This window comes from Oncorhynchus keta, chromosome 19 (genome assembly GCF_023373465.1).
Source record: "Oncorhynchus keta strain PuntledgeMale-10-30-2019 chromosome 19, Oket_V2, whole genome shotgun sequence".
In the NCBI taxonomy this organism is placed as follows: domain Eukaryota; kingdom Metazoa; phylum Chordata; class Actinopteri; order Salmoniformes; family Salmonidae; genus Oncorhynchus; species Oncorhynchus keta.
The window spans coordinates 82,233,788-82,259,662 of NC_068439.1; the positions used below are offsets into that span (position 1 = coordinate 82,233,788).

General features: G+C 45.7%; 1 protein-coding gene and 1 long non-coding RNA gene across 15 annotated transcripts in view; one reads left to right on the forward strand and one right to left on the reverse strand.

Moving 5' to 3' along the window:
* Nucleotides 1-5,471: 5,471 nt before the first annotated feature.
* LOC118381049 (feline leukemia virus subgroup C receptor-related protein 2-like) overlaps nucleotides 5,472-25,875 on the reverse strand; it is a 58,927-nt gene continuing 38,523 nt past the window's right edge. For 2 of the 8 annotated variants that reach the window (XM_052471507.1, XM_052471506.1), the window contains exons 7-11: nucleotides 23,819-23,929; nucleotides 18,085-18,190; nucleotides 16,746-16,857; nucleotides 13,828-13,883; nucleotides 5,472-9,805 (exon numbers count right to left, since the gene is read on the reverse strand). In XM_052471507.1, the coding sequence (XP_052327467.1) occupies nucleotides 9,713-9,805; nucleotides 13,828-13,883; nucleotides 16,746-16,857; nucleotides 18,085-18,190; nucleotides 23,819-23,929 (478 nt within the window). In that variant the 3' untranslated portion in view covers nucleotides 5,472-9,712. Of the gene's footprint in view, nucleotides 9,806-13,827; nucleotides 13,884-16,745; nucleotides 16,858-17,991; nucleotides 18,191-23,818; nucleotides 23,930-25,875 lie in introns of those variants that run through there. The other 6 variants (XR_008071733.1, XR_008071736.1, XR_008071735.1 and 3 more) reach the window with 6 other exon arrangements.
* LOC127909528 (uncharacterized) lies at nucleotides 18,211-19,976 on the forward strand. 7 transcript variants are annotated; one of them, XR_008071739.1, is made up of 4 exons: nucleotides 18,211-18,907; nucleotides 18,988-19,117; nucleotides 19,198-19,457; nucleotides 19,510-19,976. It is a non-coding gene; the product is annotated as an uncharacterized LOC127909528 (long non-coding RNA). The 7 variants fall into 7 exon arrangements; XR_008071740.1 differs by having other exon boundaries at nucleotides 19,198-19,431; XR_008071742.1 differs by lacking the exon at nucleotides 19,198-19,457.

The window sequence follows — 25,875 nt, forward strand, 5'->3', positions numbered from 1 at the left end:
TCTACACGACACAGAGAGAGAGTCTACACGACTCAGAGTCTACACGACACAGAGAGTCTACACGACACAGAGAGAGAGTCTACACGACTCAGAGTCTACACAACACAGAGAGTCTACACGACACAGAGAGAGAGTCTACACGACACAGAGAGTCTACACAACACAGAGAGAGAGTCTACACGACTCAGAGTCTACACAACACAGAGAGTCTACACGACACAGAGAGAGAGTCTACACGACACAGAGAGTCTACACAACACAGAGAGTCTACACGACACAGAGAGTCTACACGACACAGAGAGTCTACACGACACAGAGAGAGAGTCTACACGACCCAGAGAGTCTACACGACACAGAGAGTCTACACGACACAGAGAGAGAGTCTATACGACACAGAGAGTCTACACAACACAGAGAGTCTACACGACACAGAGAGTCTACACGACACAGAGAGAGAGTCTACACGACCCAGAGAGTCTACACGACCCAGAGAGTCTACACGACACAGAGAGTCTACATTTCAATCAGCTCTCGTAACAAAATGGTTGATATCATAGTTTGGTTGAACACTTTTGGCATCAAATGCTTGAGGTCCTGAGTACCAGTGATGTTTTTGTTGGTGGGGTTATTTTTTCAATACTGTACTGAATTACAACCCGTTCACACACACACAGTGTAGGTTAAATGATCGAACAACGGTACATCGTTGAGATAATAAGGAAAACCTTTGATGAGACCAGCTGGCAAAGCTTTGTTTCTCAATAAAGGGTACCTGCATTCAACAGCGCTGTTGATGAGAAACCACTATCTCTCTCCATCTCTCTTCATCTCTCTCTCTCTCTCTCTCCATGTCTCTCAATCTCTCTCTCTGTCTCTCTCTGTCTCTCTCTCCATCTCTCTTCATCTCTCTCTCTCTCTCCATGTCTCTCAATCTCTCTTCATCTCTCTCTCTCTCTCTCTCTCTCTCTCCATGTCTCTCAATCTCTCTCTCTCTCTCTCCATGTCTCTCAATCTCTCTCTCTCTCTCTCTCTCTCTCTCTCTCTCTCTCTCTCTCTCTCTCTCTCTCTCTCTCTCTCTCTCTCTCTCTCTCTCTCTCTCTCTCTCTCTCTCTCTCTCTCTCTCTCTCTCTCTCTCTCTCTCTCTCTCTCCATGTCTCTCTCTCTCTCCATGTCTCTCAATCTCTCCATCTCTCTCTCTCTCTCTCACTCTCTCCGTCTCTCATCTCTCTCTCTCTCCATATCTCTCAATCTCTCACTCTCCATCTATCGCTCTCTCTCTCTCCCTCTCTCCATCTCTCTCTCCATATCTCTCAATCTCTCTCTCTCCATGTCTCTCTCTCTCTCTCTGTCTCTCTCTCTCTCTCTCCGTCTCTCTCTCTCTCTCTCCATGTCTCTCTCTCTCTCTCTCTCTCTCTCTCTCTCTCTCTCTCCATGTCTCTCAATATCTCTCTCTCTCTCTCCATGTCTCTCAATCTCTCACTCTCCATCTCTCTCTCTCTCTCACTCTCTCCGTCTCTCATCTCTCTCTCTCTCCATATCTCTCAATCTCTCACTCTCCATCTATCTCTCTCTCTCTCTCTCTCAATCTCTCTCTCTCTCCATCTATCGCTCTCTCTCCATCTCCCTCTCTCTCTCTCCATATCTCTCAATCTCTCTCTCTCCATCTATCGCTCTCTCTCCATCTCTCTCTCTCTCCATGTCTCTCTCTCTCCATCTCTCTCTCTCTCCATGTCTCTCTCTGTCTCTCTCTCTCTCTCCATGTCTCTCTCTCTCTCTGTCTCTCTCTCTCTTTTGTATCCTCGTGTCTTAACAGTTAACTGTGTAGCAGCACCACCCCCTGGCTCAGAACATTCAGTCTACATGACCAATATTGTGTTGATGAGAATCTACATTTCTAATCATTAATTAATTAAGGGTTGCGGGTAGCGGTTAAGAGCGCGTTGGGGGCAGTAACCCGAAAGGTTGCTCCAAAACGACCAGGTGGGGGGAAAAAACTGCCGATGTGCCTTTGAGCAAGGTACCTAGCTCTAAATGCTCCAGGTTCAGACCCTGGTCATGACCCCACTCTCCGAGGATGTCTCAGAGCGGGAGATGTAAATACAATACAACTTGTCCATTATGTGTGATTACATGTACACATCCACCTAATGTTTATTATTTATTCATCCCCTCTGTCTCCTTCTCTCTGGACACCTATTTCCCTTCCTCTCAGTCCCACTTTCTCCTCTTCCCTACCTCTGTCTTCCCCTCATTATTTTCCCCTCCCTCTCTCTCTAGTAGTGAGTGGTGTGTAGTGAGTGGTGTGTAGTGAGTGCCGTGTAGTGAGTGGTGTGGAGTGAGTGCCGTGTAGTGAGTGGTGTGTAGTGAGTGCCGTGTAGTGAGTGATGTATAGTGAGTGCAGTGTAGTGTGTGATGTGTAGTGAGTGCCGTGTAGTGTGCCGTGTACAGTACAGCCCTTAACCAGCACCATCAATGCCACTGTTTGAACAGGCAACACAGAGCTCCATCTGGCTCTGCGCCATGCCAGTCCAGGCCCTCCACCACGTAGCTCCTCTCCCAGGGTAAATCCTTTATTTTTGTGTGTGTGACAGGGGCGCCGATATATGAGAAGAGCCAAAATAGGAGATGGAATCAGTCCCGAGGCGGCTGGACTTAACCATCACGCAAACACTGCACAAATCAGATGAGAGCAACGCCATTGAAATCATATGCTGCCAGTTGACATCAACTTCCTCCACATCCATAGCATCTCTCCCGTCAAGTCAGTGCACGACGATGTCAAACGCTCACAACTACCCTCGCCTGACTTACTGCACGACGTCAGTGATGTGGTTTCATCATAGGCCCATGCTGCCTGGAGGAAAAAAAAAACGACTAAATATTGGTTCATAGAATTCTTGATAATGTCGCCACCTAGTGTCTATGGAGGTAGGTGCGCTCTGTAAAAAAGGGCCAGTCTGACAGTGGGCATGCTATGCTAGCAGGATGTGACGTCATCTATGAGGTAGTTGTGCTCTGTAAAAAGGGCCAGTCTGACAGTGGGCATGCTATGCTAGCAGGATGTGACGTCATCTATGAGGTAGTTGTGCTCTGTAAAAAAAGGGCCAGTCTGACAGTGGGCATGCTATGCTAGCAGGATGTGACGTCATCTATGAGGTAGTTGTGCTCTGTAAAAAGGGCCAGTCTGACAGTGGGCATGCTCTGCTAGCAGGATGTGACGTCATCTATGAGGTAGTTGTGCTCTGTAAAAAGGGCCAGTCTGACAGTGGGCATGCTACGCTAGCAGGATGTGACGTCATCTATGAGGTAGTTGTGCTCTGTAAAAAGGGCCAGTCTGACAGTGGGCATGCTATGCTAGCAGGATGTGACGTCATCTATGAGGTAGTTGTGCTCTGTTAAAAGGGCCAGTCTGACAGTGGGCATGCTATGCTAGCAGGATGTGACGTCATCTATGAGGTAGTTGTGCTCTGTAAAAAGGGCCAGTCTGACAGTGGGCATGCTATGCTAGCAGGATGTGATGTCATCTATGAGGTAGTTGTGCTCTGTAAAAAGGGCCAGTCTGACAGTGGGCATGCTACGCTAGCAGGATGTGACGTCATCTATGAGGTAGTTGTGCTCTGTAAAAAGGGCCAGTCAGACAGTGGGCATGCTATGCTAGCAGGATGTGACGTCATCTATGAGGTAGTTGTGCTCTGTAAAAAGGGCCAGTCAGACAGTGGGCATGCTATGCTAGCAGGATGTGACATCATCTATGAGGTAGTTGTGCTCTGTAAAAAGGGCCAGTCTGACAGTGGGCATGCTATGCTAGCAGGATGTGACGTCATCTATGAGGTAGTTGTGCTCTGTAAAAAGGGCCAGTCTGACAGTGGGCATGCTACGCTAGCAGGATGTGACGTCATCTATGAGGTAGTTGTGCTCTGTTAAAAGGGCCAGTCTGACAGTGGGCATGCTATGCTAGCAGGATGTGACATCATCTATGAGGTAGTTGTGCTCTGTTAAAAAGGGCCAGTCTGACAGTGGGCATGCTATGCTAGCAGGATGTGACATCATCTATGAGGTAGTTGTGCTCTGTTAAAAAGGGCCAGTCAGACAGTGGGCATGCTATGCTAGCAGGATGTGACATCATCTATGAGGTAGTTGTGCTCTGTTAAAAGGGCCAGTCTGACAGTGGGCATGCTACGCTAGCAGGATGTGGTGACGATGAGGAAAACAGGTACAGATTCAACATTGAAAATCGCTCAAATACCTTTAGGAAACCATTCTTTATTTCAACAAACAGACCTGCTTGTTAAACAGATGTGACATTTACAGAACAACACGGACTGTTATACACAACTATAAATCTGTGTTTCTAGAAAAGTGACAGTGGAGGGAAATCACTAGATACAGGTAGTATAAAATAATCTACCTTTTATTAGTGTTGACACGACAACATAACGCACCTTCCCAGCTGTGTTTTATTACGTCATCAATTGCTCATTTTACAATCAAATCAGTATTTGTAAAAACATTTCTCCAAGATATTTGTGCATTCTTTCAAAGATTAATTTAAAAAAAATACAAGTTAACGACAAAAGATTAGCAAAAACAATCAACCTCAAATGGCTACATATTGAAAACTGATGTCACGTGTCTTTGTGGTAGTTTTAGTAATGCTTCCATGCAACTGAAACCTTAAAAAAGGACAAGTTTGCTTTATTTTATTTTTTTTACAACTAAGTCTATATTCTTACATTTGTTTTTGAGAAAATTACCCACACCTGCGATTCACTTCCTCGTTGTGTAGTACGGGGGGAGGCTCTGAAAAAAAAAAAAAAAACAACACGCTCCAAAAAACGTCCTTTTAGAAATGGACAACTCGCTCAGTATAGAGCTGCAGGTCTTTACACGTGACATGGTGTCCTTCTCCGAACTTTATCCGCAGACGTTATATTCCATTTCTTGCAACTCAAGCCATTTCCCTCCATTCAGCTGTTCCATTCTCTGTAGTCAGTCCGCTGCTAGAATGAAACGAAGAAGTGACGCTTCAGTCGCCACAAAATTAAATATAATGTGTTGGATAAAAGTTCAGAATGACACAATTTCATCCGTACAACGTCTTAACGATTTCTAAAAGGACTCATTTGTTGTTTTTACCCCCCCCAGAGCCACCGTACTGCACAACGAGGATTGGGGTTAGTAAAAAAAATATATAGAAAATAAAAAAATTGTGTCTGGATCCTCAAAACTTTAGATTTGGTCTTAAAACAAAAAAAGCTAAATGATACTTTGAGGCTAGCACCCCCCTTTTGCCCTCAGAAACGCCTCAAATTCTTCGGGGCATGGACTCTACAAGGTGTCGAAAGCGTTCCACAGGGATGCTGCTGGCCCATGGCGACTCCAACGCTTCCCACAGTTGTGTCAAGTTGGCTGGATGTCCTTTGGGTGGTGGACCATTCATGATACACACAGGAAACCGTTGAGCTTGGAAAAACCCAGCAGCATTGCAGTTCTTGACACAAACCGGTACACCTGCCATCTACTACCATACCCTGTTCAAAGGCACATAAATATTTTGTCTTGCCCCATTCACCTTTTGAATGGCACACACAACACAATCCATGTCCTTCTGTAGCACAGTTGGTAGAGCATGGCGCTTGTAACGCCAGGGTAGTGGGTTCGATTCCCGGGACCACCCATACGTAGAATGTATGCACACATGACTGTAAGTCGCTTTGGATAAAAGCGTCTGCTAAATGGCATATATTATTATTATATTATTATATTATAGGTATATGTATATTTTGAATGGCACACACAACACAATCCATGTCTGAAGAATCCTTCTTTCACTTTTCACTTCTTTCCTTGAAGTGGATTTAACAAGTGACATCAATAAGGGATCATATCTTTCACCTGGTCAGTCTGTCAAGGAAAGAGCAGGTGTTCATGTTTTCTATACTCAGTGTATACTGTAGAACGACAGTATTATTTGTGCTAATTTTGGACAGTAAACATTTTGTAGATTAGATATGGCACATCTAGAAATTACACAGAAATAATATGTATTTTTGGACAGTGTTAAAGGGAAGTGGTCATAAACACTTCCTGATTGTGCTCCTCCCCTAAACTTCACATTCCACAGGGTGGGAGATGCTGGTGATTTACTGTGTGTGTGTGTGTGTGTGTGTGTGTGTGTGTGTGTGTGTGTGTGTGTGTGTGTGTGTGTGTGTGTGTCTCCAGCAGATCGTCCGTCTCTAAAACCTGGTTCCTTCGAGGACTGCGGAGGCAGGGAGGGTCCCGTCCTCGGGATCTGAAGGGGCCTGTCAATCAAAACAATTTGTCAATCACGTTCCAGCCTAAGACCATGGGTTACAAAGTTCTTTCCTAACATCTCCAGGAATCTCACAACCAGGATTTATGGAAACCAAACTTTTTTCCCCCCTCGAAACTAGAATTTTGCAACTAATATTATTACAAGAGCAAGTAGACCAACTGTTTTAGTATCCGTGGCAACATAACGGAAAAACTAAAATACCAATAAACATAATATGCTACATAAAATAGAATGTACACTGGGTGTACAAAACATTAGGAACACCGGACAAAAGTGGTGCAACTCAATATTAGGATGGTGTTCTTAATGTTTTGTCCACTCAGTGTATTTATAGACCCAACTACACAAACATGAGTTACCACACACATCCTGTTGTACTACAGAGATACTACACACATCCTATTGTACTACATACATCCTATTATCCTACAGAGATACTACATACATCCTATTGTACTACAGAGATACTACACACATCCTATTATACTACATCCTATTGTACTACAGAGATACTACACACATCCTATTATACTACAGAGATACTACACACATCCTATTATACTACAGAGATACTACACACATCCTATTGTACTACAGAGATACTACATACATCCTATTATACTAAAGAGATACTACACACATCCTATTATACTACAGAGATACTACACACATCCTATTATACTACAGAGATACTACACACATCCTATTATACTACAGAGATACTACACACATCCTATTATACTACAGAGATACTACACACATCCTATTATACTAAATAGATACTACACACATCCTATTATCCTACAGAGATACTACATACATCCTATTGTACTACAGAGATACTACATACATCCTATTGTACTACAGAGATACTACATACATCCTATTATACTACAGAGATACTACATACATCCTATTATACTACAAAGATACTACATACATCCTATTATACTAAAGAGATACTACACACATCCTATTATCCTACAGAGATACTACATACATCCTATTGTACTACAGAGATACTACACACATCCTATTATACTACAGAGATACTACACACATCCTATTATACTAAAGAGATACTACATACATCCTATTATCCTACAGAGATACTACATACATCCTATTATACTACAGAGATGCTACACACATCCTATTATACTAAAGAGATACAACATACATCCTATTGTACTAAAGAGATACTACACACATCCTATTATCCTACAGAGATACGACATACATCCTATTATACTACAGAGATACTACACACATCCTATTGTACATCCTATTATACTACAGAGATACTACATACATCCTATTGTACTAAAGAGATACTACACACATCCTATTATCCTACAGAGATACTACATACATCCTATTGTACTACAGAGATACTACACACATCCTATTATACATCCTATTATACTACAGAGATACTACATAAATCCTATTATACTACAGAGATACTACACACATCCTATTATACTACAGAGATACTACACACATCCTATTATCCTACAGAGATACTACATACATCCTATTGTACTACAGAGATACTACACACATCCTATTGTACATCCTATTATACTACAGAGATACTACACACATCCTATTGTACTAAAGAGATACTACACACATCCTATTATACTAAAGAGATACTACACACATCCTATTATACTAAAGAGATACTACACACATCCTATTATACTACAGAGATACTACACACATCCTATTGTACTACAGAGATACTACACACATCCTATTATACTACAGAGATACTACATACATCCTATTATACTACACACATCCTATTATACTACAGAGATACTACATACATCCTATTGTACTACAGAGATACTACACACATCCTATTGTACATCCTATTATACTACAGAGATACTACATACATCCTATTATACTACAGAGATACTACACACATCCTATTGTACATCCTATTATACTACAGAGATACTACATACATCATATTATACTACAGAGATACTACACACATCCTATTGTACATCCTATTATACTACAGAGATACTACACACATCCTATTGTACATCCTATTATACTACAGAGATACTACACACATCCTATTGTACATCCTATTATACTACAGAGATACTACACACATCCTATTGTACATCCTATTATACTACAGAGATACTACACACATCCTATTGTACATCCTATTATACTACAGAGATACTACATACATCCTATTGTACTACAGAGATACTACACACATCCTATTGTACTACAGAGATACTACACACATCCTATTGTACATCCTATTATACTACAGAGATACTACATACATCCTATTATACTACAGAGATACTACACACATCCTATTGTACATCCTATTATACTACAGAGATACTACACACATCCTATTGTACATCCTATTATACTACAGAGATACTACATACATCCTATTGTACTACAGAGATACTACGAACAGGTGAAATGATCAGAAGCTGTGCATAAATCATGGAATCTGGAGCGTGAGGTGGAAAGTGAAGATGGAAGGACAAGAGGGGAAAAGAGGATTGAGATGTGAGGGGAAAAGAGGATTGAGATGTGAGGGGAAAAGAGGATTGAGATGTGAGGGGAAAAGAGGATTGAGATGTGAGGGGAAAAGAGGATTGAGATGTGAGGGGAAAAGAGGATTGAGATGTGAGGGGAAAAGAGGATTGAGATGTGAGGGGAAAAGAGGATTGAGATGTGAGGGGAAAAGAGGATTGAGATGTGAGGGGAAAAGAGGATTGAGATGTGAGGGGAAAAGAGGATTGAGATGTGAGGGGAAAAGAGGATTGAGATGTGAGGGGAAAAGAGGATTGAGATGTGAGGGGAAAAGAGGATTGAGATGTGAGGGGAAAAGAGGATTGAGATGTGAGGGGAAAAGAGGATTGAGATGTGAGGGGAAAAGAGGATTGAGATGTGAGGGGAAAAGAGGATTGAGATGTGAGGGGAAAAGAGGATTGAGATGTGAGGGGAAAAGAGGATTGAGATGTGAGGGGAAAAGAGGATTGAGATGTGAGGGGTAACATTTTTCCAGAAAGCTTCCTATGACTTTTAGCCAATTAGAAAAGACACATCTTAGTAATAAAAAAACTTCCAGGAAATCTCGACCCCTTTTTTGGTCAAAAGTGAAAGAGGTTCAGATAAAAGAGGGAATCCTGACTTCCACTTGTTTATGCACAAATGTCAAAATGCAGAGACTGCATTCTAATCTGACTTAAACAGGAAGTTAGGATTCACCCTTAAGAGAATAGTGGACAGAGAAGCGTGTGGTGATTGTTGGTTCGGTTTGCTGTGCCCCTACCTTGGCTCGTCTGAGGTTCGAGCTAAGAGTGTAAGCGTTAGGGGGGGGGGGATGCGGGTTAGTGATCAAGTCTGAGAAGAATCAGAAGGGCTGTCCAGTCTCTTGATTAGAGCCGTGGCCCCGTAGCCTTGCTGCTGTCCAGAGAGCAGTCCGTCCTCCTGGAACAGATGGTCTTTATTTGTAATTGACCTTGATATTACAATCAGGGGGGTAGGAAAGTGCTGTGTTATCATCGCTGTCTAAAACCATATTTTCAGGAAAAAAGGAAAAGAACATCCACGTTTGACCATTAATGAATATACATTTATGAAACTTCAGGAGGTTATTTTGGAAAACGTTTTCCTTGGTTCTAGAGTGGTTGGTTCTAGAGTGGTTGGTTCTAGACTAGAGTCATGAAAATGTTCAGATTACATCGAGTTACTTTCAATACATTGTAACAATTTTTCAAAAAGGGGCCAAAATGGAGTTACAAGCTTTTCTTTCCCCGAGAAGTTATCTTAGTTTACCAGGTTTTCCTATTGCGGTTTAAAACACCTCTCTCAGATCTGCCAGTCAACAGACTATGTTCCAAACGGAATGCTAGTCTGAGGGGCCTGGGGGGGGAGGTAAAGGTCGAGAACGACGCTCTCTTCAACCTCTCAAATCAGCCACAAGGCCTTGTCAATCGCCTCTGGTTAACACTGCTCTATCTCATGGTTAACGGTCTCAAATATATCTGTCTATTGATACAATCTCTTTCTTCCTGTTCCTGTCTTTTGCTTTCTCCTTTGTCTTTAAAAATCTCACAGCAACGTTACCAGTAGTGAGACAAGCACTTGATCATTAGGATTCAACATTCTGCGGTCCAACGGATTCAACATTCTGCGGTGCAACAGATTCAACATTCTGCGGTGCAACAGATTCAACATTCTGCGGTCCAACAGATTCAACATTCTGCGGTGCAACAGATTCAACATTCTGCGGTCCAACAGATTCAACATTCTGCGGTCCAACAGATTCAACATTCTGCGGTCCAACATTCTGCGGTCCAACGGATTCAACATTCTGCGGTCCAACATTCTGCAGTCCAACAGATTCAACATTCTGCGGTCCAACATTCTGCGGTCCAACGGATTCAACATTCTGCGGTCCAACATTCTGCGGTCAACATTCTGCGGTCAAACATTCTGCGGTCAAACATTCTGCGGTCAAACATTCTGCGGTCAAACATTCTGCGGTCAAACAGATTCAACATTCTGCGGTCCAACATTCTGCGGTCAAACATTCTGCGGTCAAACATTCTGCGGTCAAACATTCTGCGGTCAAACAGATTCAACATTCTGCGGTCCAACAGATTCAACATTCTGCGGTCCAACAGATTCAACATTCTGCGGTCAAACGGATTCAACATTCTGCGGTCCAACAGATTCAACATTCTGCGGTCCAACATTCTGCGGTCCAACGGATTCAACATTCTGCGGTCCAACATTCTGCGGTCAAACAGATTCAACATTCTGCGGTCCAACAGATTCAACATTCTGCGGTCCAACAGATTCAACATTCTGCGGTCCAACATTCTGCGGTCCAACATTCTGCAGTCCAACAGATTCAACATTCTGCGGTCCAACATTCTGCGGTCCAACGGATTCAACATTCTGCGGTCCAACATTCTGCGGTCAAACATTCTGCGGTCAAACATTCTGCGGTCAAACATTCTGCGGTCAAACAGATTCAACATTCTGCGGTCCAACATTCTGCGGTCAAACATTCTGCGGTCAAACAGATTCAACATTCTGCGGTCCAACAGATTCAACATTCTGCGGTCCAACAGATTCAACATTCTGCGGTCAAACGGATTCAACATTCTGCGGTCCAACAGATTCAACATTCTGCGGTCCAACATTCTGCGGTCCAACGGATTCAACATTCTGCGGTCCAACATTCTGCGGTCAAACAGATTCAACATTCTGCGGTCCAACATTCTGCGGTCCAACGGATTCAACATTCTGCGGTCCAACATTCTGCGGTCCAACATTCTGCGGTCCAACATTCTGCGGTCCAACAGATTCAACATTCTGCAGTCCAACATTCTGCGGTCCAACGGATTCAACATTCTGCGGTCCAACAGATTCAACATTCTGCGGTCCAACAGATTCAACATTCTGCGGTGCAACAGATTCAACATTCTGCGGTGCAACAGATTCAACATTCTGCGGTGCAACAGATTCAACATTCTGCGGTCCAACGGATTCAACATTCTGCGGTCCAACGGATTCAACATTCTGCGGTCCAACATTCTGCGGTGCAACAGATTCAACATTCTGCGGTCCAACAGATTCAACATTCTGCGGTGCAACAGATTCAACATTCTGCGGTGCAACAGATTCAACATTCTGCGGTCCAACGGATTCGACATTCTGCGGTCCAACGGATTCGACATTCTGCGGTCCAACGGATTCGACATTCTGCGGTCCAACGGATTCGACATTCTGCGGTCCAACGGATTCAACATTCTGCGGTCCAACGGATTCAACATTCTGCGGTCCAACAGATTCAACATTCTGCGGTCCAACAGATTCAACATTCTGCGGTCCAACAGAATCAACAATCTGCGGTCCAACGGATTCAACATTCTGCGGTCCAACAGATTCAACATTCTGCGGTCCAACGGATTCAACATTCTGCGGTCCAACGGATTCAACATTCTGCGGTGCAACAGATTCAACATTCTGCGGTCCAACAGATTCAACATTCTGCGTTGCAACAGATTCAACATTCTGCGGTCCAACAGATTCAACAATCTGCGGTCCAACGGATTCAACATTCTGCGGTCCAACATTCTGCGGTCCAACAGATTCAACATTCTGCGGTGCAACAGATTCAACATTCTGCGGTCCAACAGATTCAACATTCTGCGGTCCAACAGATTCAACATTCTGCGGTCCAACAGATTCAACATTCTGCGGTCCAACATTCTGCGGTCAAACAGATTCAATCTCAATAGAATTATCAAAAATAATACTGACGATATCAGTTACTGGAGGTTAGTGTACAATGGAATCGGCATCGATCTGTATGATCGACTCTTTCTCCAGAAGGAAGTTGTCAAATTTGACCTCGGGCAACAGTGGACATCAAAACACAGATAAAACAGACAAACAGCATCAGACAGACAGACAGCAAACAAACAGATAGACACAGACAGCATCAGACATCCGACAGATAGACAGACATCAGACAGACATCAGACAGATAGTGTCAAACACAGACAGAGACAGACAACATCAGACAGACAGCATCGAAGACAGACAGACAGACATCAGACAAGACAGACAGCATCAAAGACAGACAGCATCAAAACACAGATAAAACTGACACAAACAGCATCAAACATCAGACAGACAGACAGCAAACACAGACATCAAACAAACAGATAGACACAGACAGCATCAAACACAGACAGACAGACATCAGACAGACAGACAGACATCAGACAGACAGTGTCAAACACAGACAGAGACAGACATCATCAGACACAGAGACAGACAACATCAGACAGACAGATATCAAACAAGACAGACAGCATCAAAGACAGACAGCATCAAAGACAGACAGCATCAAAGACAGACAGCATCAAAGACAGACAGCATCAAAGACAGACAGCATCAAAGACAGACAGCATCAAAGACAGGACATCAGACAGAAAAGAGGAGACAAGTTATTCTAGGAGCAGCATCAACAGACTGTTAGGTGACTTTGGGAGCATGCTGCACACCAGAAATACTCAGCTGCGGATATCACACACACGTTATATTCCTAGGTCGTCATTGTAAATAATAATTTATTCTTAACTGACTTGCATTGTTAAATAATGGTAGAATAACATTTAAAACAGTTATTCTATCCTCGTATGGACCTAAAATTAATTTAAATTCAAAATCCTATTTTCCCTAACCCTTTTAACCCCTTCAACCCAACTCTTCAACCCAACCCTTAAACCCAACCCTTAAACCCAACCCTTAAACCCAACCCTTAAACCCAACCCTTCAACCCAACCCTTCAACCCTAAACTTAAAATAGCCTGTGTCCTTTTAGGTCCCAACAAGGATAGAATAACACCCCCACACACACACTGCCCTAATCCCCCCCCCACCCCCCACACACACTGCCCTAATCCCCCTCCACATCTACCCATACTTACAGCTGCCTTGGCCAACTGGTTAGCCTTCTGTCTCTGCAGGTCTGACTTGATGAAGCCTGGAGAGACAGAACTACATGTTTTAGAAAGACGACATACTGTTGCTAAACAAAATGTCAGAATATTCCATTGCAAAAAGACAGTGAGGTACAGCTTCCACTAGGGGGCACCACTAACACAATGATAGACCATAATACAGTCTGAAGTCAGTTCCTAAATACTGCACAGTAGCCAGCTGGGCTGACCCACCTCATTAGCATAATCATCTAGCCGAGCTCTCATGTAGGAGAACGTGGACTTCAGCCCTGGTCTGTAGTAGTCACTATGTATGTCTTTGTAACACAGTAGCCCTCTCGACTGGCCCTTAAATCCCATCATTAACAGTCGGGTCAAAAGGTCGTCTAGAGTTGTCTCTCAGCCCTGGACTTCAGTAGCCAATGGCTACATCCCAAATGGCACCCTATTCCCTATAGAGTGCACTACTTTTGACCAGAGTCCATACAGGTAGTGCACTATTTTTGACCAGAGTCCATATACGTAGTGCACTACGTCGGGAATAGGGTGCTATTTGGTACACAGGAATATATATATATATATATATTTTTTTTTTTTAATTAGTGGCACATTGTAACCTCCATTGCGTAGTTTATGGTGAAAATAAGAGGAGCTGGGTATTAACGCTCTCTCTCTGTCAGTTGAAGTACGGCCCTGAGGTGGGCCTTCCCCACCGGGGGATAAAATAGCTAGATAGAGAAAACATACCCAGCACCTCAACACGCCATTTCTGCTACCGCTTGTAGTAAAACCTTCAAATTATACAGCTCGGATGTTACACAGTAACCACGACGACATAAACACATTCTAAGACCTCGACCTGTTGAAGGAATAGCTTATTGCTCCGTAACAAAACCCACGTTAACAGAACATTAACTACGGACTACACATAAACCCTGAGGGATTTTTTTTAATTAAATGCCGTAAAAGTGCAGTAACTGCGGGTTGTTTTTTTTTTTTTTTTTTTTTGGGGGTTATTACAGAATAACTGCAGTTATACTGTTAATCTGCTACATTGTAATTATTCGCCTACCTCCTCATGCCTTTTGCACACAATGTATATGGACTCTTTTTGTCTACTGTGTTATTGACTTGTTAATTGTTTACTCCATGTGTAACTCTGTGTTGTTGTTTACTCCATGTGTAACTCTGTGTTGTCTGTTCACACTGCTATGCTTTATCTTGGCCAGGTCACAGTTGTAAATGAGAACTTGTTCTCAACTAGCCTACCTGGTTAAATAAAGGTGAAATGAAATAAAATAAATAATAAAAAAAATACTGCATTCTGACTGAAATCATTTGTTTTTCTTCGTAAAAAGGAAGTGATACCCTTTTCACTCAACTGAGCTGAGCTGCACAGTGCTGGCCTGGTTACACATCCACTATATAGATGCTGGAACCATGTAGGAAAGGAGCGATCAGAGTCAGCAGAAGGGTTCAGATCGGATTCGGCACCATAGTGTGAATAGGGTCTAGGTACATGAGCTTAGGCTCTTTTCACGTTAAGGAGATTTCGATTCTTGAGACATTCATAAAAATGTACATTTGCAAATTTCTTCCGAAGGTCACACACACACACAACACTTGCTAGACAGTTTCCACCCCTCCAAGCAGGACAGTGTAAACAGAATTGTCTCGTTGAGCCAACACTCCTACAGTATAAATGGTAATCGCAGGGCAATGTTTTTGAAACATATGAAATGTATAGACATTTTCCTTATTAGAGACTTGATTTATTTATTTAGGTTTTTTTTTTTTTTAAATCTGATATTGCAGTACGGGAATCTTCATAACACCATTTATTTTAAAGCAAAAGCGAGCATCAACTGCCCAGTGAATCAACAATGTAATGATTTGCATGATCTTTATGAAATTTAGCATGTTTTGTTCTAAGGTAGGCCGAAAAGCAATCGAACATTGGCTGACGTTAGCATTTAGCCTATAATATGGTAGATGCATGAAAATGTTATTGCATAAAGTGAGCTAGGAACTAGCTAGTTGAATAGTTTACATGCTTAGCCTACAGGCTAGTGGCTAATTGTAACATTTAAAGTACATTTGAGCTGTGACGCTGCAAAGAAAGAACGTCATCAGAACCCTCTCTCGGCTCGTGACGTTCCCGTTGCTAATGTGAATTGAAAAGGTTTATATACATATTATTGATATTTTAATCATCAAAAGACTGAAGAGAGTCTGCCAGAGATCGGCTTATTTCATTTTTTATCAAACCTTTATTTAACTAGGCAAGTCAGTTTTAAGAACAAATTCTTATTTTACAATGACAGCCTACCCAGGCCAAACCCGGAAGACGCTGGGCCGATGGGACTCCTAATCACGGCCGGGTTGTGATACAGCCTGGAATCAAACCAGGGTGCCTGTAGTGACGCATCAAGCACAGATGCAGTGCCTTAGATCGCTGCGTCACTCAGGAGCCCAAAAGCTTAGTGGTCAACACAGTAGTCTTCGGCCCTTCCATAGAGTCCGGTCTGGGGATTGAATCCCCTTTATGCTAGATTCTACACCAGGGGTGTCAAACTCCTTCCTTGGAGGGTTGTGTCTCTGCTGGTTGTCATTTCCTTTCAATTTGTTTCCAAATAAGTCATAAACAACCAGGTGAGGGGAGTTCCTGACCAATCAGGGACCTAGACAACCAGGTGAGGGGAGTTCCTGACCAATCAGGGACCTAGACAACCAGGTGAGGGGAGTTCCTGACCAATCAGGGACCTTAATAGATCAATCAAGTACAAGGGAGGAGTGAAAACCTGCTTGTCACCTGTGTTTTACAGTGCTCATCCTTTTCAATCTGTTTCTCTGTCTATTGAAGTAAACAATAGTCTCCTAACGTACAAATGTCAAAGGGTCCGTACCTGTAAGGACTGATCCGATGAAGAGGAAGACACAGAGGAAGATGTTTCCTGCCAGCGTCCCGTAGTTATCTATTATCTTCCCCTGGCAGATAGTGAAGATGATACCAAACACCTGTATAGGGAGAGACGGGTTGTAGTGAACAACGCAGCCAGCCAGGCGTCTAGACAGCCAGGCACACGGACAGGCAGGCGTCTAGACAGACAGGCATCTAGACAGCCAGACACACAGACAGCCAGGCACACAGACAGGCAGGCGTCTAGACAGCCAGGCACACAGACAGCCAGGCACACAGCCAGCCAGGCACACAGCCAGCCAGGCACACAGCCAGCCAGGCACACAGACAGCCAGGCACACAGACAGCCAGGCACACAGCCAGCCAGGCACACAGACAGGCAGGCGTCTAGACAGACAGGCATCTAGACAGCCAGACACACAGCCAGCCAGGCACACAGACAGGCAGGCGTCTAGACAGACAGGCATCTAGACAGCCAGACACACAGACAGCCAGGCACACGGACAGGCAGGCGTCTAGACAGCCAGGCACACAGACAGCCAGGCACACAGACAGCCAGGCACACAGACAGCCAGGCACACAGACAGACAGGCGTCTAGACAGCCAGGCACACAGACAGACAGGCATCTAGACAGCCAGGCACACAGCCATACATCCACAGGCGTCTAGACAGCCAGGCACACAGCCAGGCACACAGACAGCCAGGCACACAGCCAGACACACAGGCACACAGACAGCCAGGCACACAGACAGCCAGGCACACAGCCAGACACACAGGCGTCTAGACAGCCAGGCACACAGCCAGACACACAGGCACACAGACAGCCAGGCACACAGCCAGGCACACAGCCAGCCAGGCGTCTAGACAGCCAGGCACACAGCCAGCCAGCCAGGCACACAGACAGCCAGCCAGGCACACAGACAGCCAGCCAGGCACACAGACAGCCAGCCAGGCACACAGACAGCCAGCCAGGCACACAGCCAGCCAGCCAGGCACACAGCCAGCCAGGCGCCTAGACAGACAGGCGCCTAGACAGCCAGGCACCTAGACAGCCAGACAGGCGCCTAGACAGCCAGGCACACAGACAGCCAGCCAGGCACACAGCCAGACAGGCGCCTAGACAGCCAGGCACACAGCCAGGCAGGCGCCTAGACAGCCAGGCACACAGCCAGGCTTCTAGACAGCCAGACACATGTATATTTTCGCAAACACAATATATACACAAACATACCAACATTTCCCGATTGTGTTATGGTTCTCTATTATCCCATGGAAACGGTTTTGATCTGCCAACAACTGTCAGAAGCAGCAGCTGTGTGTTCACCTGTGCAGAGCAGTTGAGCAGGCCTGAAGAGGTGCCTTCACACTCGGGGTAGGTTAGCTCCACACCAAACTCAAAGCCCAGGGGAAGATAGCCTGTCATGAAGAACCTACAGACATAGAAATACCACACAGTGTTGTATCCCTTATTGAAGTCACTTGTTCAATATACTTCAAAATCGGTGTAGATGAAGGGGAGGAGTCGGGTTAAAGGTGAAGGGGAGGAGTCGGGTTAAAGGTGAAGGGGAGGAGTCGGGTTAAAGGTGAAGGGGAGGAGTCGGGTTAACGGTGAAGGGGAGGAGACCGGGTTAACGGTGAAGGGGAGGAGACCGGGTTAACGGTGAAGGGGAGGAGACCGGGTTAAAGATGAAGGGGAGGAGACCGGGTTAAAGATGAAGGGGAGGAGACCGGGTTAACGGTGAAGGGGAGGAGACCGGGTTAAAAATGAAGGGGAGGAGACCGGGTTAAAGATGAAGGGGAGGAGACCGGGTTAAAGATGAAGGGGAGGAGACCGGGTTAAAGATGAAGGGGAGGAGACCGGGTTAAAGATGAAGGGGAGGAGACCGGGTTAAAGATGAAGGGGAGGAGACCGGGTTAAAGATGAAGGGGAGGAGACCGGGTTAAAGATGAAGGGGAGGAGACCGGGTTAAAGATGAAGGGGAGGAGACCGGGTTAAAGATGAAGGGGAGGAGACCGGGTTAAAGATGAAGGGGAGGAGACCGGGTTAAAGATGAAGGGGAGGAGACCGGGTTAAAGATGAAGGGGAGGAGACCGGGTTAAAGATGAAGGGGAGGAGACCGGGTTAAAGATGAAGGGGAGGAGACCGGGTTAAAGATGAAGGGGAGGAGACCAGGTTAAGGAGACCAGGTTAAAGATGAAGGGGAGGAGACCGGGTTAAGGAGACCAGGTTAAAGATGAAGGGGAGGAGACCGGGTTAAAGATGAAGGGGAGGAGACCGGGTTAAAGATGAAGGGGAGGAGACCGGGTTAAAGATGAAGGGGAGGAGACCGGGTTAAAGATGAAGGGGAGGAGACCGGGTTAAAGATGAAGGGGAGGAGACCAGGTTAAGGAGACCAGGTTAAAGATGAAGGGGAGGAGACCAGGTTAAGGAGACCAGGTTAAAGATGAAGGGGAGGAGACCGGGTTAAAGATGAAGGGGAGGAGACCGGGTTAAAGATGAAGGGGAGGAGACCGGGTTAAAGATGAAGGGGAGGAGACCGGGTTAAAGATGAAGGGGAGGAGACCGGGTTAAAGATGAAGGGGAGGAGACCGGGTTAAAGATGAAGGGGAGGAGACCGGGTTAAAGATGAAGGGGAGGAGACCGGGTTAAAGATGAAGGGGAGGAGACCGGGTTAAAGATGAAGGGGAGGAGACCGGGTTAACGATGAAGGGGAGGAGACCGGGTTAACGATGAAGGGGAGGAGACCAGGTTAAAGATGAAGGGGAGGAGACCGGGTTAAAGATGAAGGGGAGGAGACCGGGTTAAAGATGAAGGGGAGGAGACCAGGTTAAAGATGAAGGGGAGGAGACCAGGTTAAAGATGAATGCCGTTACAATGTTAGCAAGGTGTTCTTAATGTTTGGTATAGTCAGTGTATATAGGGATCCTATAATTCAGTTCCTACATTTAAAAAAATATTAAAAATGTCTCATCACTATTTGGCCAAATTGCAAAAATCAGAAGTATGGGGTATAGTTTTACAATTTCTCTTCATAACATTTGATTTAAATCTAACCCTAACCTTTCCCACACCACTAACCACGCCTGACCTTAAATGAAGGCCAAAAAATATATTTATTTTCATAAATTTTTACAATCTAGACATTTTTTGACTTTGTAGCTTGACCATATAGTGGGAAACCACTTCCTTGACCATGACGGCAGGACACCAAAATGTTCACTCTAGTCTTCTATTTAATTCTGTGGTAATACAGCGCCTTGCAAAAGTATTCAGACCTTTGGTAATTTATTCACATTTTATTAAAATCAATCAAATGTATTTATAAAGCCCTTTTGTTTCCACACACATCAGCAGATGCCACACAAAGTACTTTTACAGAAACCCAGCAGTTTAACCCCCCAGAGGGTAAAGTGATGCAGGTGTCGAAGCTCAGTGGTTTTTAGTAGGAAAGATCTTTCGGTTACAAAGTGGGATTTCTGACTTAAATCTATGTGCCTTGACAGAGCTTGAAGAATTATGAAAAGAATAAATGGGTTAATATTGTATATTCCAGGTGTGTAGAGACATACCCAGTAAAACTCTCAGCTGTATTCGCTGCCAAAAGGTGATTCTAACATGTATTGACTCGGGGAGCTGAATACTTATGTTACCACAATATTTTAGTTATTTATTATTATTTTTTATTTTTTTTACCTTTATTTAATTTCTATTATACTTTTTTTTAAATACATGAAAAAAATCCACTTTGGACAGAAAAGTTTGTGTAGATTGTTGACAATTTACAATTAAATCCATTTTAATGCCACTTTGTAACGATAACATGTAAAGAAATTGAAGGGGTATGAATACTTTTGCTAGACACAGTCAACGAGGAGACGACACAGTCAACGAGGAGACGACACAGTCAACGAGGAGACGACACAGTCAACGAGGAGACGACACAGTCAACGAGGAGACGACACAGTCAACGAGGAGACGACACAGTCAACGAGGAGACGACAGTCAACGAGGAGACGACACAGTCAACGAGGAGACGACACAGTCAACGAGGAGACGACACAGTCAACAAGGACGTGTAGACGTCAACGAGGAGACGTAGCATATTGATACCCTAGAGGAGACGCCACAGTCAACGAGACGCCAGTCAACGAGGAGACGACACAGTCAACGAGGAGACGACACAGTCAATTGATACGAGGAGAACAGGAGGAGACACAGTCAACCCTAGAGACGAGTCAACGAGGAGACGTGTAGCATATTGATACCCTAGAGACGCCACAGTCAACGAGGAGACGACACAGTCAACGAGGAGACGACACAGTCAACGAGGAGACGACACAGTCAACGAGGAGACCCTAGAGACGCCACAGTCAACGAGGAGACGACACAGTCAACGAGGAGACGACACAGTCAACGAGGAGACGACACAGTCAACGAGGAGACGACACAGTCAACGAGGAGACGACACAGTCAACGTCAACGAGGAGACGACACAGTCAACGAGGAGACGACACAGTCAACGAGGAGACGACACAGTCAACGAGGAGACGTGTAGCATATTGATACCCTAGAGACGCCACAGTCAACGAGGAGACGCCACAGTCAACGAGGAGACGACACAGTCAACGAGGAGACGACACAGTCAACGAGGAGACGACACAGTCAACGAGGAGACGACACAGTCAACGAGGAGACGACACAGTCAACGAGGAGACGTGTAGCATATTGATACCCTAGAGACGCCACAGTCAACGAGGAGACGACACAGTCAACGAGGAGACGCCACAGTCAACAAGGAGACGCCATATTGATACACAGTCAACGAGGAGACACACAGTCAACGAGGAGACGAGACAGTCAGTCAACGAGGAGACGAGACGCACAGTCAACAAGGAGACGTGTAGCGCCATATTGATACCCTAGAGACGCCACAGTCAACGAGGAGACGCCACAGTCAACGAGGAGACGCCATAGTCAACGAGGAGACGCCACAGTCAACGAGGAGACGCCACAGTCAACGAGGAGACGCCACAGTCAACAAGGAGACGCCACAGTCAACAAGGAGACACCACAACAAGGAGACGTGTATATTGATCAACAACAGTCAACAAGGAGACGCCACAGTCAACGAGGAGACGCCACAGTCAACAAGAGACGTGAGACGTGTAGCATATTGATACCCTAGAGAGACGCCACAGTCAACGAGGAGACGTGTATACAGTCATACCCTAGAGAGACAGTCAACACAGTCAACAACAAGAGGAGACGAGACGCCACAGTCAACGAGGAGACGCCACAGTCAGCATATTGATACCCTAGAGACGCCACAGTCAACGAGGAGACGACACAGTCAACGAGGAGACGCCACAGTCAACGAGGAGACGCCACAGTCAACGAGGAGACGCCACAGTCAACGAGGAGACGCCACAGTCAACGAGGAGACGCCACAGTCAACGAGGAGACGACAGTCAACGAGGAGACGTGTCAACGAGCATATTGATACCCTAGAGACGCCACAGTCAACGAACAAGAGACGACACAGTCAACGAGGAGACGACACAGTCAACGAGACACCACAGAGACGAGACGCACAGTCAACGAGGAGACGCCACAGTCAACGAGGAGACGCCACAGTCAACAAGGAGACGTGTATATTGATACCCTAGAGTCACGCCACGTAAACAAGGAGACGCTGTACAGTCACAGTCAACGAGGAGACGCAACACAGTCAACGAGGAGACGCCACAGTCAACGAGGAGACGCCACAGTCAACGAGGAGACGCCAGTCACAGTCAACGAGGAGACGCCACAGTCAACAAGGAGACGCCACAGTCAACAAGGAGACGCCACAGTCAACGAGGAGACGCCACAGTCAACGAGGAGACGCCACAGTCAACGAGGAGACGCCACAGTCAACGAGGAGACGCCACAGTCAACGAGGAGACGCCACAGTCAACGAGGAGACGCCACAGTCAACAAGGAGACGCCACAGTCAACAAGGAGACGCCACAGTCAACAAGGAGACGCCACAGTCAACAAGGAGACGCCACAGTCAACAAGGAGACGCCACAGTAAACAAGGAGACGCCACAGTCAACAAGGAGACGCCACAGTAAACAAGGAGACGCCACAGTCAACAAGGAGACGCCACAGTCAACAAGGAGACGCCACAGTCAACAAGGAGACGCCACAGTCAACAAGGAGACGCCACAGTCAACAAGGAGACACTGCAAAACAATCCAACAGAACATAAAAGGCTTGAATGCCAAACGCAGTTAAGCCAAGCAACACATAGCCTACTGTAACTACCAGAATAGCCTGGGTTGACAGACAGCGTATGGCTTCAGAAATGTCAGGATGTTGGTAAGTGTGTGTAAAAGGCAGAGGTAGCAGCTCAGGTGTTTCAGAGAGAGAACGAGAGACAGAGAGAGAGCGAGAGACAGAGAGAGAGCGAGAGACAGAGAGAGAGCGAGAGACAGAGAGAGAGCGAGAGAGAGAGCGAGAGAGAGAGAGAGCGAGACAGAGAGAGAGAGCGAGACAGAGAGAGAGCGAGACAGAGAGAGAGCGAGACAGAGAGAGAGCGAGACAGAGAGAGAGCGAGACAGAGAGAGAGCGAGACAGAGAGAGAGCGAGACAGAGAGAGAGCGAGACAGAGACAGAGCGAGACAGAGACAGAGAGCGAGAGACAGAGACAGAGAGCGAGAGACAGAGACAGAGAGACAGAGACAGAGAGCGAGAGACAGAGACAGAGAGCGAGAGACAGAGACAGAGACAGAGAGCCAGAGACAGAGACAGAGAGCGAGAGACAGAGACAGAGAGCGAGAGACAGAGACAGAGAGCGAGAGACAGAGACAGAGAGCGAGAGACAGAGAGAGAGAGACAGAGAGCGACCAAATGATGAGAAAGCAAACATATTACTATTTGACACACTGGAAAGAATCATTTTTTTTTAAACAGAGCAAATTGGAATGCAATCTGGCCATAAACCGAGAATACAAAACACACAGAGACAGACAGACAGACACAGAGAAAGAGACAGAGAGACAGACAGGTCTTACCCCAGAGCTCCAGCAGTGAGGAAGACTACCCAGAGATGACCCAGACTGAGGGTGAAGGCGTAGACCAACATCCCTACGAAGGACATGAGGTAGACAGCCAGGGTAGTCTGTCTGGAAGACACAATCAATGAAAAAAAACTGTCAATTGATATTTATTATATTTAATTAACAAAAAGTTATGCAACACCTAATGCCCCTGTGTGAAAAAGTAATTGGCCCGTTACACTAACTGGTTGTACCACCTTTAGCTGCAGTGACTCCAACCAAACACTTCCTGTAGTTGTTGATCAGTCTCTCACATCACTGTGGAGGAATTCTGGCCCATTCTTCCATGCAGAACTGCTTTAACTCAGAGACATTTGTGGGTTTTCAAAAATGAACTGCTCGTTTCAAGTCCTGCCACAACATCTCAATTGGGATTAGGTCTGGACTTTATCATGTAGAATTGATTGTGTTTTTTTATTTTTTTTATCTTTGTCTTGCTGCATGACCCAGCTGTTCTTCATCTTCAGCTCACAGACAGATGGGCCTGACATTCTCCCTGATACAGATCAGCATGGTGGTGGTAGTGTGATGGTTTGGGGTCCAGCATGGTGGCGGTAGTGTGATGGTTTGGGGTCAGCATGGTGGTGGTAGTGTGATGGTTTGGGGTCAGCATGGTGGTGGTAGTGTGATGGTTTGGGGTCAGCATGGTGGTGGTAGTGTGATGGTTTGGGGTCAGCATGGTGGTGGTAGTGTGATGGTTTGGGGTCAGCATGGTGGTGGTAGTGGGATGGTTTGGGGTCAGCATGGTGGTGGTAGTGTGATGGTTTGGGGTCAGCATGGTGGTGGTAGTGTGATGGTTTGGGGTCCAGCGTGGTGGTGGTAGTGTGATGGTTTGGGGTCCAGCATGGTGGTGGTAGTGTGATGGTTTGGGGTCAGCATGGTGGTGGTAGTGTGATGGTTTGGGGTCAGCATGGTGGTGGTAGTGTGATGGTTTGGGGTCAGCATGGTGGTGGTAGTGTGATGGTTTGGGGTCCAGCGTGGTGGTGGTAGTGTGATGGTTTGGGGTCCAGCATGGTGGTGGTAGTGTGATGGTTTGGGGTCAGCATGGTGGTGGTAGTGTGATGGTTTGGGGTCCAGCATGGTGGTGGTAGTGTGATGGTTTGGGGTCAGCATGGTGGTGGTAGTGTGATGGTTTGGGGTCAGCATGGTGGTGGTAGTGTGATGGTTTGGGGTCAGCATGGTGGTAGTGGGATGGTTTGGGGTCAGCATGGTGGTGGTAGTGTGATGGTTTGGGGTCAGCATGGTGGCGGTAGTGTGATGGTTTGGGGTCAGCATGGTGGTGGTAGTGTGATGGTTTGGGGTCAGCATGGTGGTGGTAGTGTGATGGTTTGGGGTCAGCATGGTGGTGGTAGTGTGATGGTTTGGGGTCAGCATGGTGGTGGTAGTGTGATGGTTTGGGGTCAGCATGGTGGTGGTAGTGTGATGGTTTGGGGTCAGCATGGTGGTGGTAGTGTGATGGTTTGGGGTCAGCATGGTGGTGGTAGTGTGATGGTTTGGGGTCAGCATGGTGGCGGTAGTGTGATGGTTTGGGGTCAGCATGGTGGTGGTAGTGTGATGGTTTGGGGTCCAGCATGGTGGTGGTAGTGTGATGGTTTGGGGTCCAGCGTGGTGGTGGTAGTGTGATGGTTTGGGGTCCAGCGTGGTGGTGGTAGTGTGATGGTTTGGGGTCAGCATGGTGGTGGTAGTGTGATGGTTTGGGGTCAGCATGGTGGCGGTAGTGTGATGGTTTGGGGTCAGCATGGTGGTGGTAGTGTGATGGTTTGGGGATGCTTTACTGCCTCAGGACCTGGATGACTTGCCTTAAAATAGAAGGAAATGCTGGACCCCAAACCAGTGATGGAGCTGATTGGCTCAGGAGACTGGTTGACTGACAGTTATTGGGACTGATGTCAACCATAGTCAATATATTAGTAGACAGGGGTTCTAGATCGATTTGATGTCCCAATCAGAGCAGGCCTCAGCTAAAATGGCCTTTATGACATCAACCTACCTAGGATTCTAGATCTATTTGA